The following is a 15,909-nucleotide window of genomic DNA, read 5'->3' on the forward strand; positions in this document are numbered from 1 at the left end:
CGGCTAAAGTACTTAGAAGTCATAATAACCTGCATTTTACATCCATATCTTAACGAGTAGGTGCCCAACCTGTGTCGCTCTGCCAGCACCAACACCTCCAGGCCTCCTTCCCTGAGCCATTTACAGCTCCCAGAACATGGTGACTGCAATGGCAAAGGATCTACGTCCGTCCTTGATAACACCAATGCATCTTTGGAGGAAAATACAGAGGACAATGCAGAAGAAGATAACACTCCAGTAAGTTTCTGAACCCCTATCTTTTACATTTTATTTTGGTTTCTGTCAAATAAATATTGGTTTAAAATTAAACTGGCTAACACATTTGTCAGGAAGATAGACATTTGGGAAATTATTAACACAAGTGACATGAGCAGTTCTTGCCCATCATGGTAAACACTTTTCAGCTCACTAAACCTACGGTCGTGTAATGAACAGACCCATTTCATCACAGACAGCAGTCTCATTTTGGATCTTTAAGAATAGGCTGTAAACAAGATTAGTTTGCACTTTGCTAGGTACATAAGTATTAATAAAATGCTCTTTCAGTCTTGGCTAAAACATTTTTCTCACTACATTTTATACTACGCTGTATTTCTAACCTTGTTTTTGCTACATTTATCCCAGTCACTTTGGATTAGAGTCTTGCTAAATGACCAAATGTGAATCTGAAGACTCTGCATTCTTGTTTCTGCTTTGACCAAACAGTTTTTTAGTTGCAAGTGACTGCTGTGACACAGGGTCAACTTACAGTTTTTTTGGTCCATTGACAGTAGAATTGGTCATTTCAAATATTACCTATTTAAAAAGAACTTTTGTTGGTCCCTGAATCCTTTAGGTCAATCAAAAATGTAGAAAGATATGATCGGCAAAATTGTGATTTTAAAAACATATGAGTTGGGCATTACTTTATTTACTATGCACAACTTATCATGTATATAAAACGCCTCCTCCACCCTCTGCGGGTAATTTCTCCTCCAAGCTCGGTCCTCTACCAGAGCCCTGGTAGCTTGAGGGTCCTGCAGTATCTTAGCTGTTCCTGTTCTTTTCTGGACTAAGAGGTCTGAGGTCTTTCCAGGTATCTGTTGTAGCCACTCCTCCAGCTTGGGGGTTACTGCCCTGAGTGCTCCAATTACCACAGGCACCACTGTCACCTTCACTTTCCAGGCTTTCTCCAGTTCTTCTCTGAGTTCCTGGTATTTCTCCAGTTTCCCATGTTCCTTCTTCCTGATGATTCCATTGCTTGGCACTGCGTATGTACGTTCATATGTATGTGTACATACGTACACATACATATGAACGTACGTATACATAACAGACATACCTAACCTAAACTTGAGACATGCATCTTCACAGTTGTGTAAACGACTTACAACTTTGTTCAAATTCAAATTCAAATTCAAATTTTATTTGTCACACACACAATCATACACCATACAATGTGCAGTGAAATGCTTAGGCGACCGGCCGGGACCTCAAACAAAGAAAGAATATCAATATGAAAATAGATATAAAACATAAAAAAACATAAAAACAGAATGTCCGAATGAGTGCAAATTTGCTCTAAGGTGACATATGTGAAAGTGGCTTGTGTGTATAATGTCCATGAGTATGGATGTGCAAAATAAAAACGGGTCAGTACTGTGTGGTGTACTGATTACTGATTGAGAGACCGTATCGCCTGCGGGAAGAAGCTCCTCCTCAATCTCTCTGTGTTGGCCTTCAGAGAGTGGTATCGCTTTCCTGACCGCAGCAGAGAGAACAGACCATTGTCGGGGTGGCTGAGGTCCTTCGTTATCTTCCTGGCCCTGGTCCAGCACCGCCTGCTGTAGATTGAGTGTAGGTCAGGGAACTCGGTATGAATGATGCGCTCAGCTGAACGCACCACCCTTTGGAGAGCTCGTCTGTCCCGCATGGTGCTGTTCCCGAACCAGGTTGTGATGTTTCCCGTCAGGATGCTCTCTATGGTGCAAGAATAAAAGTTCCTAAGTACCACAGAGGGCAGTCTAAAGTCTCTCAGGCGTCTAAGATGGTAGAGACGCTGCCGGGCCTTTTTCACTACGGTGTTGATGTGACAGGACCATGACAGGTCCTGCGTGATGTGGACACCGAGGTATTGGAAGCTGTTCACTCTCTCCACTGGGCTCTTGTCGATGACGGGGGTCTGGTAGTTCCTCTTCTGCTTTGCGGCGAAGTCCACTATCAACTCCTTTGTCTTGCTGACGTTTAGGAGGAGATTGTTCCTCTCACACCAGTTTTCCAGATGTCCAATCTCCTTCAGGTAGGCCGTCTCATCATTATCAGTGATCAGGCCCACCACAACGGTGTTGTCAGCAAATTTGATGATGGTGGTGGAGTTGGTGGACGCCACGCAGTCGTACGTAAGGACGCTAGCATTAGGGACGCTAGCGTCCTTAGCTGCAGCCTCAAAACGAGCATAGAAGGTGTTCAGTTCGTCTGCCAGAGTCCTGTCCGCGTTCGTCACACCGGATGTCGGTGCTCTATAGTCCGTTATTGCTCTTAGTCCCTGCCACAGGCTCCTGGAGTCACTCTGTTGGAGTTGTGACTCTGGTTTCCTCCCGTAGCGCTTCTTCGCCTCTTTCACCGCCTTCCGGACGTTGTATGACGCAGCCTTATACAGGTCCATGTCCTTGACGCGAGTCCCACGTTATAGGCAGCGGTGCGAGATCTCAGAGCGTCCCGGATGGTTTTATCCACCCACGGCTTCTGATTGGGAAACGTTCTGATCTTCGTTTTCTGTACGGTGTCATCCGCTAGTTTCCCAACAAATCCCACAACCGCTTCCGTAAACACGTTGATGTCATCGGAGCTGTTTCGAAACATGTCCCAATCAGCGTCCTCCAGTGCGTCCTGTAAGGCGGCCACCGATTGGCCTGTCCAGCGCGCGACCTCTCTCTGAACCGGAACTTCCTGTTTGAGCCTTTGTTTATATTTTGGCATGAGGAAGATGGCGGCATGGTCAGATTTCCCAAACGGTGGATGAGATTGTGCCTTGTAGCCGTCCTTAACTGTTGTGTAACAGTGGTCCAGTGTCCTTTTGCCCCTGGTCGGGCAGGTGATGTGCTGATAGAAGTTCGGCGCTGCGCGTTTGAGGTTGGCACTGTTAAAGTCCCCTGCCTCAATAAGCACAGCGTCCCGGTGTTGAGTCTGGTGCTGTGTGAGTGCCTCATGCAACTCACATAGGGCAGCGTCCGTGTCCCGCTTGTGGTGGAATATAAACGGCGCTGATTATGACCGATGTAAACTCCCGAGGAAGATAAAAAGGATGACATTTGATGGTCAATAGTTCCAGGTTGGGTGTGCAGGAGCGTGTAAGAGGAACAACACTTGCGCTGTTGCACCAGCTGCTGCTCACCATTAGACACACTCCACCTCCCCTTGCCTTCTTGTTGAAACTTGTTGAAACACGTTGCAGTTTCCTGATGACCCAGGAACATAAATGATGTCTAAAACCGTCAGCCCTCTGAGGGTCTGAAATCTTCTTCTACTATGGAGACGTTTTAACAGCTGGCTTAAGAGCTACATTTTAAAGACATTTGATCCTATAGATTAGTTTTAGGGTTGAGGAATTGTTTCAGTGATTTTATTTTGTGATTTTGTTATGTTTCACATTTAATTTCTCTAACTTTTTAATTACACATTAATGTATGGTGGGTATTTTTTTATACTGTGTACATAGTTTGAATTTAGGGATGGACAGCATGTTGCTATGCAATGTTTGGTATGCAATTTGCTACATAAATATATTTGATTGAACAATTGTTTCTTGCACTGCCTTCTCTGTGCAGGGTCGTTTTGCCAGGATTCTACAGTGGCTGGAAAAAAAACAACCTGAATGGTGTCGACAGAGAGATACATGGTCACTGTACCTGTTTTCCCCAGAGTCCAGGTATTACATTTATGAATAACTTGTGTTCTATAATCCATTTTGGAAAAACTTTTCAAAAAGGAAAGTGTCGACTGAAGAGTTTTCTCATATCTATTCATTTGGCTGGCATTTCTTAAGGCAAGGAGGTTTTTTTTCTGCAGCGTGAGCTTGCATCTCCTCCTACGTTATGTCTGTAGAAGTCTTTTTTTTTTTGCATATTTCTGCCATATCAGAAGTGTGGAAGCAGCAGATGGAGAAAGGAGGTTCTTCTGCTACATCTTCTCCCAGACACGTGTCCAATTCTCATCCCACTCTTCCCACACTGCTCCCCCCAGATGAAGCTTTGATGTGTTTCTGCTGTCTATAGAAGACAACCAGATCACTTGCTGATCTCTAGTTTCCTCTACAGAGCACCAATTAAATCTGGCAAAATTACCCATCTCACTGAAGTTTGTTACCCAACAGCAGAGCTTCTGTAAACTGAAGATGGTTTGTGTTTGAGAGAGCATCTCCAGCTGATTGTTTGGGTTAGTTTGTCTACTTGTGCCTTAGGCCTCTTTGGATCTTCCACCAACCATATTGGGTCTACTCCCCGCCTTTGCCTGGCAGTGGCTGGGATAGGCTCAAGCGTCTTTATGACACCAAAAGGGATTTGGTTTGGAAAATGGATGGATGGATCTTCCACCAACACATTTATAAAAATAATTTAGAAGGATAAAAAGCAGGCATCAGACGATGAACACTTCATATTCTAGAGTCTGAGTCCTAACCATTTTGTTCAGTACTGAGTTTGTTTCTTGTTTAAAGTCCCACTCCGATCATTTTCTGATCTATTGACAAAGTGTTCACAGTGGTTTTTTTAATTATGATGATACCGTTTTTGGCCAAAATCTAAAAATCTGTGTAGTTTTCTAGGACATAGTTTTGCAGAGCGGCAGAAGTTCATTAGAAATTCACCTCTGAGTTGTGGGCACAGAATAAGCCCTGCCCTGCTTCCCATCATTCCTCTGTTTATGCCTCTTCTCACTAGCTTACAGTCCCTCGCACCTCCAACCGCATATAACAAAAACGGGGATCGATATCGGAGCCATCCAGCCATACAGTTTTGAGCCAGATTCCAGCTCAGACGAGGACGTTAAAGGTTAATTGGTCTGCACATGGATAGCGTTCGTGGCCCGCCAACTGTGGCACCTACAGATTTTTTCGTCTGCTCCTGATTTAAAAAAATACTCAGAAATGCAACATTAAGCCTAATTTTCTTTGTTAATGTCTTTCATCATCGGAAAAAGAACAAGAACATGTTAAAAACACAGTTTTCATGGGAATTGATCTTAAGAAAAACAGTTCATTTTTTATTCAATTACATTTCAATTCAATTTTATTTGTATAGCCCAAAATCACAACAACAGTTGTCTCGATGGGCTTCGAAGTAAAACATGAACTCAAAAGGATCACCAATACAAAGAGTTCAATAGAAAAATACTAAAATGAACTAACAAACTGACTAAGCTATACTGGCATCCCTGCCCTTAGACCCCCCTTCGCGGTAAGGAAAACTCCCAAAAAAAATGGATTTCGGAAAAAACGAAGAAACCTCAGGGGTGCCCACATGAAGGAGGGATTCTCCCCCAGGACGGACAGGCGATTTACCAGAAATCTTAGAGAAGAATTAACTTATCTAAATCTACAACTACATATATAAAGTCCAGCAGACGAGCTTCATCCAGCCGTGGTTGTGGGGACAGTCAAAGGCGCGAGTAGAGCCGGAGACAGGAACCACATCCGGGTGTAGGAGCAGGAGCAGAGACGAGGTACTCGGTCAGGTACAGAGCAGAGACGAGCCAGAGATGAGCCAGAGGCAGGATCCACAGCCAGGTGTAGGAGCAGGAGCAAAGGCGAGGTAAACGGTCAGGAACTGGAGCACGGATGAGCCAACTGGAGTCTGGAAGCACTCCCACTCCCCAGGAGGGGAGAGGAAAAGAGGGACAATACATGAATCGCACTGCACGAAACAGAGGCATGGAGAACTAAATGATAAATTATGATCAAGAATAGAGGAGAGGAAGGGTAGAAGTAAAAAAGGAAAGAGGACAGAACCCCAGTGTACCATAGTTACCCCAGCTTCAACTTCTAGCAGCCTTTTAAAAGAAATAGTTATTATTAAGTTTAATTTAAACAAACTAACATTAAGTTAAATAATCTCTGAATACTAGCTAGTCTGACAATAATCCTGTCCACAGAGGAATGTTTTCAGTCTAACTTTGAATGTAGAAACTGAATCGGCCTCTCTTACATGAGCTGGGAGTTTATTCCATAAGACAGGGGCTTGGTGGCTAAACGCTCTACCTCCAACCGTACTTTTACTAATTCTAAGAACCACAAGCAGTCCTGCATTTTGCGAGCGAAGTCTTCTTATTGGATGGTAAGGGACTATGAGGTCCTTAATATAGGACGGGGCCATTCCATGTAAGGCCTTCTAGGTTAACAGGAGGATCTTGAACTTGATTCTAGAATCAACTGGGATCCAGTGAAGTGAAACTAACACAGGAGTGATGTGATCTCTTCTGCTGGTTCCTGCTAACAATCTAGCTGCTGCGTTCTGAACAAGCTGGAGACTTCTTAACCCTTGTGCTATCCTAGGCACTTTAACATTGGGAGTTGGGTCATCTACACCCACTAGACAGTGCTCTGAACCTTTTTTCTTCAATGATTTGTGATCTTCACTGTTGTCCATGGATTACATGAAATCTTTCCACCTTTATCCACCTTTGTCATAGTAGGGAGAACACGCCAAAGTACGGGTGGGGTCATCTAAGATAGCACAAGGGTTAAGGAACTCTTAGGACACGCTGCTAACAAGGAGTTACAGTAATCCAGCCTCGACGTAACAAATGCATGGATGAGTTTTTCAGCATCACTCTTAGAAAGTATATTTCTGATCTTAGCAATATTCTACAGGTGAAAAAAGGCAGTTCTACACGGCTGAGATATGTGAGCCTTAAATGATAAATCCTGGTCAAATAAAACCCCAAGGTTTCTAACTGTGGAATTGGGGGCTATACTTATGCCATCCAGGGAGACTATCTGAGCAGACAGAGCATCTCTGAGGTTTTTAGGACCAAGTATAATGACCTCAGTTTTTTCTGGGTTCAAGAGGAGGTAATTAAATGTCATCCAGGTCTTGATGTCTCTGATGCAGGCGTTCAGTTTCTCTATCTGGTCATTCTGGTCAGGCTTCATGGATAAATACAACTGCGTATCGTTGGCATAACAATGAAAATTAATGCTGGGTTTCCTGATTATGTTTCCTAGGGGTAGCATATAAAGCGTAAACAGGATCGGTCCCAAGACTGAGCCCTGTGGGACTCCATAGTTGACTCGAGTGCACTGAGAGGAATGGCCATTTACATTAACGAACTGATACCTATCGGACAGATAGGATTTAAACCACTGGAGAGCAGATCCTCTGATCCCTATGTCCTGCTCTAATCTATGGAGTAAAATACCGTGGTCGATAGTGTCAAAGGCTGCACTGAGGTCCAACAGGACCAGAATAGAAAGTAGTCCCTTTTCTGAGGCCAATAACAAGTCATTAGAGACTCTAACTAGTGCAGTTTCCGTACTGTGGTGACTAAACCCCGACTGAAAGTCTTCAAAGTGGCTGTTGTCCTGTAGGTGGCAGTAAAGCTGCTTAACTACAACTCTTTCTAGGATTTTAGAAATAAAGGGCAGGTTTGATATCGGTCTATAGTTGGCCAAGATGCTAGGATCCAAACTGGGCTTTTTCAGAAGAGGTTTAACAACTGCATATTTAAAAGACTGTGGCACGTAACCCGTTTCCAGAGAGGCATTTATCATTGTTAATATGGGATCATTAATTAGGGGAAACGTTTCTTTAAAAAGTCTAGTGGGAATTGGGTCTAACAGACACGTTGAGGATTTGGAGGACGTAATAATTGATGTTATTTCCGCTTGATCCACAGCAGTGAAGCAGTCTAATGTTACAGAGGTTTCTATGGATGCTTCCATTTCTACCGCTTCAGCCTGTTCTGGGCTGATAGTAGGAATAACTTGATTTAACTTATGTCTAATATTTGAGATTTTACTATCGAAAAATGTAAGAAAATCATCAGAGCTGAGAGAAACAGGAACATGTGGTTCTACTGAGCTCTGACTGCGAGTTAATTTAGCAATAGTGCTAAAAAGAAATCTTGGATTGTTTCCATTCTCTGATATTAAGGTTGAATAGTACTGGCTTCTAGCTCTACGCAGAGCTTTTTTATAATTTAATAGGCTATGTTTCCAGATATCCAGAGACTGCTCTGAACCAGAGCGGCGCCATTCTCTTTCCAACTTACGGGTTTCTTGTTTAAGAGAACGAGTTTCAGCGTTAAACCACGGTGCTACTCGGTTTTGTCTAAAACTCTTATGTTTCAAGGGGGCAACAACATCGAGTGTACTCCTGAAGGCTTGTAAGGCATCATTAACAAAGTGGTCATTTATACTAAGACTGATACTATGGGAGCTGGTTTCAAAGTATTTGCTCAGAATATCACTAAGTACTGGCTGAACTGTGTGTTTAAACTCAGACACAGAACGGTCAGTTAAGGTTCTTCTAAGCTGTTTCTTATTCACTGGGGCAGAAGGATGTTCCAGTGTAAGCTGGAAGGTAATCAGAAAGTGATCAGAAATGATGGGGTTAAGAGGAAGGACACTCAGCTGACTGATCTCTATCCCATGGGTTAGAACAAGGTCCAGGGTGTGCTTATGACAGTGAGTGGGTTCATTCACACTTTGGGTGAAACCAACATCGTCTAATAAAGCTGCAAAAGCCTTTCCTAGACAGTCACTGGGGTCATCAACATGAATATTAAAATCCCCTAATATTATAGTTTGATCAGAATCTAAGACAATAGTCGATAGGAAGTCGGAAAACTCAGTTAAAAATTCTGAATATGGGCCGGGGGGGCGATAAATAATTATGAGTAAAACAGGTTTTCGAGTTTTCCTGTTTGGGTGACTTAAAGACAATATGATGTTTTCAAATGAATTATAAGCATTTTGAACTTTAGGGCTGAGAAGTAAGCTAGACTGTGAAATTACTGCCAAACCACCTCCTTTCCCGGAAATCCTGGATTTCTGATAGTTAGCATAAGGGGGGGGGGGGGGGGGGGGGTTGCTTCATTCAATCTAACATTTTATTTTTATTTTATTTAACCTTTATTTAACCAGGAAAGTCCCGTTGAGATTAAAAACCTCTTTTTCAAGGGAGTCCTGGCCAAGCTGCAGCAGCAACTAAAATACAGTTACACAATTACAAAGAGCAAAATAACAGGAAGTTACAAACCGATTATCAAAAACAAGTGCATGTTAAGGAGTCAGCCTCGAGACCTCTCAGTTTAACTTTAAAAGCATTCAAGGAAATCAACTCTCTCAACTTCCAGTCCTTCTGCAACATGTTCCATGCATAAGGTGCAGAGTGGAAAAAAGCCTTTTTGCCCAGTTCTGTGCGAGCAAATGGAACAGAGAGCAACACATGATCACGTAAACGAAGAGAATAAGAATCAGCGCTCCTCTGTGACAGTAAGGAACAGATGTAGGTCGGCAGTAGTCCAAGCAGTGCCTTATAAATGAAAGTGTACCAATGAATCCTCCTCCGTATGGCCAGGGCAGGCCAACCCACTCGAGAATACAACTCACAGTGATGTGTCATTGTTTTACAGATGGTGATGAACCGCAGAGAAGAATGATAAACCGTGTCAATCATTCGAAGACATTGAGCTGAAGCATTCATGTAAAACAGGTCTCCATAATCCAGCACAGAGAGGAAAGTCGCAGCTACAAGTCGCTTCTTTACTTCAAACGAAAAACACAGCTTATTTCGAAAATAAAAACCCAATTTTAGTCTCAGTTTCTTGACAAGATTCTCCACATGAGGTTTGAAAGTGAGGGAGTCATCAATCAATACACCGAGGTATTTATACTCATGAACCACCTCTATGTTGTTTCCTTCAAGAGTGGACACTGTGGGAATTGTATGAGGCATCTTCTTACAATTAGAAAACAACATAAGCTTGGTTTTATCAGAATTGAGAACTAATTTGAGTTTAAGTAAGGATTGCTGGTCAGCACCAAAGGCTTTCTGCAGGGATTCAATGGCCTGATCAAGAGTTGATTCACAGCAATAAATAACTGTATCATCAGCATAAAAATGCATATTAGCATCAGATACATTAAGTCCCAAATTATTGATACAAATAATGAATAGGAGGGGGCCTAATATAGAACCCTGTGGAACCCCCCTGTGCACAGTAACACATTCAGAACATAGACCCTCATATTTAATGCACTGGGTTCAATTACTCAGATAATTAGAGAACCAATCAACTGCTTGCTCTGACAATCCTGACCGAAGAAGTCTTATCTTTAAAACACCATGATCGACAGTATCAAATGCTTTTGATAGATCAATAAAAAGCGAAGCACAATATTGTTTCTTGTCAAGAGCAACAATAATATCATTTATCACCTTCACTGCAGCTGTAACAGTGCTATGTCTTTTTCTAAAGCCTGACTGATATTTTGACAAGATTGAATTGGAAAATAAAAAGTATTTTAATTGCTCACTTACAAGAGATTCAAGAATTTTGCACAATACTGATAGATTAGATATAGGTCTGTAATTAGCTAAAATTGCTGGGTCACCTCCTTTTAATAAAGGGAGAACAAAAGCTGATTTCCAAATGGAGGGAATTTCTTTGGTTTTGACTGTGAGGTTAAAAAGAATTGTCAGAGGTTCTGCCACAAAATCAGCTGCTAACTTCAAAAAGTAAGGGTCTATTAAGTCAGGTCCAGGAGATTTTTTATAATCTAGAGCTTTCAGGGCTTTGTGCACTTCCTGAATGGTGAAAGTTACAAAATTAAAAGGGGGTCCTGTGTACTCTGGGGGATCAGTGCACCGTTTCACAAAGTCTGCTCCTTCAGAGTCAAACAAAGAACTCGAAGATATAAAATGTTTGTTAAAACAATTTAAGACCTCTATCCTATTAAAAACAGGGCCAGACTCATTTAAAATATATCTAGGTAGAGCCTGTGAGCTTTTACTCACAGAAAGGGACTTAATAACTTTCCAGAATTTCTGTGGATTGTTTAAATTTTCTGTGGTGACAGATAAATAATATTCTGATTTGGCTTTTTTAATAAGGGAAGAGCATTTGTTTCTTAGTTGTCTAAAAACAGACCAATCATTTGAAGCGCCAGTTTTCCTTGCACAGGCCCAAGCCATGTTACGCTCATGCATAGTATCTGCCAACTCTGGAGAGAACCAGGGGTTTTCTCGCCCCCTTTACCCTGTGCCTTCTTAAAGGAGCATGCTTATTTACAATTTCCATAAAACTTGTCTCAAAAAAAGTCCAAGCTAATTCTACATCTGGCAACAGATCTATATTCTTCCAGTTAACTGCAGACAAGTCATGGTGATATGCTTGTTGATAAAAAAGTTTGAGATTTCTCTTATAAATAATACGTGGTTTATATTTGGGGATTTTGGTGTTCCTAACAGCAGCCACCACAGAGTGGTCACTCAAATCATTGCAGAAAACACCTAAAGATGAGAATTTATGTGGTACATTTGTTAAGATTAAATCAATTAAGGTGGATTTATCAAGACACTTAAGATTAGGCCGAGTGGGTAAATTGACCAACTGGGTAAGATTAATAGAATCACAGAAGGACTTAAACTCATCAGAAACTGGATTAAGCCAGTCCAAGTTCAAATCTCCTGCCAAAACAAGCTCACTGTAATTTATTTTGGCCAAAAGATGCTTTAGGGATTGTAATGCATCTTTGGAGGCAGATGGAGGCCTATAACACCCAACAACAGTTATGCAAAGGCCCTTTGCTATTTCCACATTCAATGCCAAAAATTCCATTTGTTTACAGATAGAATCTGACAGAACAATTGATACATCAAATCTTAATTTAACATAAACAGCAACACCACCATCTTTCTTAGGCCTGTCAGTACGAAAGACATTGTAACCATGTATATTAATAACCTCATTAGCTATAGGTTTAGACAGCCAAGTTTCTGAGATTATTACAATATCAGCGTCTGTTGAATTAACCCAAATCCTGACCATTTCCATTTTAGATAACAAGCTGCGCACATTAAGATGGACAAATTTGAGCCCTGACATGGCTTTAAAGTCGGATGGTGTCTGTGTACACTGTAGCTCAGGACCAGGGTTAGGTTGCACATTGCCAGACAGAAGTAAAAGCAAAACAATTAACAATCTCTGCCTCATTGCCCTACATTTTGAGTCTGTCTTGTGGGAGGATGATACCAAATAAAATCTCTTGTTAAAAAGATGCAAGGCTAGAACACTTTGAAGTTTAGGTAAATCTCTGGGCAGAGCAGATGATAAGTTCATGTCCTGTGCCAGATGAATTGGTAGTTGCGCAGGTTGAACATAGTAATCCTGTTGGAGCCAAGTTTCTGTTAAGGCTAGAAGACTGAGGTTGTTATCAATGATTAACTCATTGACTAAGAGGGACTTGGAGGAAATGGATCGAATGTTTAATAAACCGCATTTAATTACATCATAATTCTGCTTGTGAGAACTGCTGTCTGTCACTTTAAGGTTTCTATGACGCGCTCCTTTCATTTGTCTTTCAGCACATAAGCTAAAGCTAGGACCTGCTTGACTTTCCCTGCATGGGTTTTGCACCAGCACTAACCCTAAGGGAGGCTCAGAGGAGCGTTTTACACTGCTGCTCTGCGCCCGGGTCTCGTCTCTGGATTGTCAGGTTAACAGACTAAGGCTAGCAGAAATGTTTCTAGAAAGAAGAGCGGCACCGTCCCGGGTGGGATGGACGCCATCTCTCCGCATGAGACCGGGCTTCCCCCAAAACGTGTTCCAGTTATCCACAAAACCAACGCCGTTTTCTGGGCACCATCTAGAAAGCCAGCGGTTAAATGATGAAAAGCGGCTGTACATTTCATCACTGACTAAGTTCGGCAGGGGACCAGAGAAAATTACAGTGTCGGACATCGTCTTAGCCAGTTTACACACCGAAGTTACGTTTAACTTAACCACCTCTGACTGTCTCCGTCGGGCATCATTACCGCCTGCGTGAATCACGACTCGACGGAACCTGGACTTACTCTGAGCTAACATCCTAAGGTTCCCCTCGATGTCACCAACTCTGGCCCCCTGATAATACCTGACTGTAGCCGCTGGGAGCTCCACGTTTCTAACTTCAGAAGAGCCTATAACCAGAGTTGAGTGTTCGGCGGGTGTGTCGCTGAGGGGGGAGAACCTATTACTAACGTGGAGTCTCGGGTGCTCTAAGTTTTTGCGTTTAGCACTATGTTTCCTCCCAACCGGTACAAACCCCTGACTGTCTCCCGGCTGCTGGGAGAACGCTGGGGTGCTAACTAAGTTAGCCCTGGTAGCGCGGTCCACGCTATGAGTAACGACCTGGCTAGCCGGCTTAGCTTCCACTGTGCGGAGCCGCGCTTCTAACTGCTCCAGCCTGGCCTCCAAGTCTAACACAAGACTACACTTAACACACCTACCGCTATCTTCACTAAAGGAGGCAGGATCATCACTAAACATATGGCACATGGGGCAGGAGAAAGGGGGAAGAGCGGAAGGAGTGGTGGCCATGCTAGGTTCTAAGCTAAGGTTAGCATTGTTTGGGTAAAGAGAAGTGGTCTATTTAGCAAAATGAAAAAAGTGAACAGCAAGCGGTTTAAAAGTTGTGTATTCGCTAATAAAAGGTGCTAGATGTGAATATTAACCCAAATAACCCTTAGAGTAAGCAATAGTAGTCAGGCTAATGCTAAACAAGAGGACAGCAGTCAAAGACGACTAGTACTGGGAAAGGCTCACCCGGAAATGACGTGTAAAATTAAAGCTTCCACTTTGCTGTTGGTCATTTTATGAGTCTTGGAAAAAGTCAGGAGAAGAAGCTCCCCAGCTTTCTTCTGTCAGCGTTAGAAAATCTGATTTAGTTTTCCTTAAGATGAATGTGTTGCCAACTTTATTCCCAGCCGGCTCCAAACTGCTGATCATAAGGGACCCTTGGTCTTAAATGGTATTCATTTTGGCCTTGATCAAGAACAGGTAAACACGTGTGCTCACAGCCACAGAGGCAGCAGAGCAGCTTCAGACTCAAGCTCATCGGTTTTGACCTAAATTTAATTCAGACTGCTTTAGTCACTGCACTGCAAAAACAGGCCCTTTGGAAATAAGTCATAAATTCTGACCCTCCCCCAAGAAATAAAAATCTGCCAATTGTGAGAAAGAGTCTTACAGTAAATTCTTTTTTTTAAGAAAAAGAAGTTCTAGTTACTAAACATGTGTTCTTAAACTAGTAGGGTTTTGCTGTTGAAAACTTTCTTCATAAGATTTTTTTCTTTCAGGAAAAAAATACATTTTTTCTTGAAACAAGAGTCATTTTTAATCTCTTAAGATTTTGTTTTTGCACTGTGGAAAACCAGACAATTAATCTGGGTATGCAGCTTTTAATGGTCATGTAAGGTGAAAAAAAACACCTGATTCCTGAGTGTGTAGTGCTCATTTGATTTGATTTTTGAAATGGTTTATTTCAAGCAATTAAGTAGAAATAATACACAAAAGCAATACAATCATCAGTCATACATTCATACAGTAACTAATCAAACTTAGGATAATTAGACATACTAATAAATATTGATTGAAAGAGAGTGGAAGGAAGCGAATTTATACAATCCCACCCCGTTATACTATAACCATTGTATTACATGATTTATCAATATCCGGTCCTAGCTTTTATCAGACAGAATTAAGAATCACAAGGTATCGATAAAGCACATGACAAAGATGAATTATTTAATTATTATGTAAAAAATAACTATTTAAAAAATCAACATGGCAAATGCAGATCAGTCATCTGAAATATTTGCAGATTATGTTATTTATAAAAGTCATTCATATGATTAAAACATAATACTATATCATTAAAGTAGACACAACACTGTTTCAGGAATTTTCATAGCAAAATTTCATCAAGTATCAAAAGTTAAAAACATGTGCAGGGGGGGGGGCCCAGCGGCGCTGGATGGGCTGCCCATCTGCACCTGGGGCTGGGATCGGCCCTTACCTGGCTCTGGGACGGGACGGGACAACCCTCTCGGGGCCCCCGGTCGCTCTGGGTGTCATCCGCTTCGGCTGCGGGGTCTGGGGTGGGGGGCTTGTCGGCCCTGTCCTGTGGGGGGGCGTTCTGGGGGGAGGGGGGGGGGGCATTATTGGTACGGGTCGGGGGGCTAACGGGTTGGGGTCTCCGCTGAGGCAATCAGTGGTTGCCTCGGCCGGTTGGCCTCCTCGGTCAAGGCCTGACCAGAGCTCCTCTGGGGCGTCTGGGGGTGGGGGCCTGGGCTTGCTCCGGGGGGGGGGGGGGGGGGGGGGGGCGATGCCTTCTGGCTCCTCTCTCTCTGTGTGGGGTGGGTGGTGCCGGGCCTGGGGTGTCGGCGCCTCCGGGGGTGGGGCCCCTTTGCTGGGGGGGGGGGGGGGGGGGGGGGGGGGGGGGGGCTGGGGGACAGATGTTTGACCACCGGGGGACAGTCTACCAGCTGTCCCCAACTTACCCCTTTCCTCATATAACCTCATATTAGGTCGAGGGGGTGGGGGGGTCTAGCCTGCGATGCACCTTGGGGGGGGGCTACTTGGCAGTGGCCCTCCTCCTATGGTTGCCGTATGGAGTGGGCCCCCCCTTTTTCGGTTTTATTTGCACCTTAGACATGTAGGGTCCTTGGTAGGGGGGGTGCTTGGACATCACTGCAAGCAAGCAGCAGATGTCCTCCTGGCACCCTACCCGCCAATTTTAACCGCACCTTAGACATTTAGGGCCCCTTGGTGGGGAGGGTGAGGGGACATCACTGTGAGTAATCAATATATACATTCCAACATAAACACACACACATGCACACACACACACCCTGTCAAACACACATACACGCACACACATTTTGCAAGGAA

General features: G+C 43.2%; 1 protein-coding gene across 16 annotated transcripts in view; it reads left to right on the forward strand.

Annotated features, from left to right (window-relative positions):
- The window catches only part of cacna1g (calcium channel, voltage-dependent, T type, alpha 1G subunit), a 207,199-nt gene that overhangs the window by 132,112 nt on the left and 59,178 nt on the right, over positions 1 to 15,909 (forward strand). For all 16 annotated transcript variants that reach the window (XM_078938047.1, XM_078938056.1, XM_078938048.1 and 13 more), the window contains 2 exons: positions 61 to 237; positions 3,807 to 3,907. In XM_078938047.1, coding sequence (XP_078794173.1) covers positions 61 to 237; positions 3,807 to 3,907 — 278 coding nt within the window. The remainder of the gene's footprint in view (positions 1 to 60; positions 238 to 3,806; positions 3,908 to 15,909) is intronic.

This window comes from Oryzias latipes, chromosome 19, assembly GCF_053564925.1.
Source record: "Oryzias latipes strain Hd-rR chromosome 19, Olatipes_Hd-rR_3.1".
Classification (NCBI taxonomy): domain Eukaryota; kingdom Metazoa; phylum Chordata; class Actinopteri; order Beloniformes; family Adrianichthyidae; genus Oryzias; species Oryzias latipes.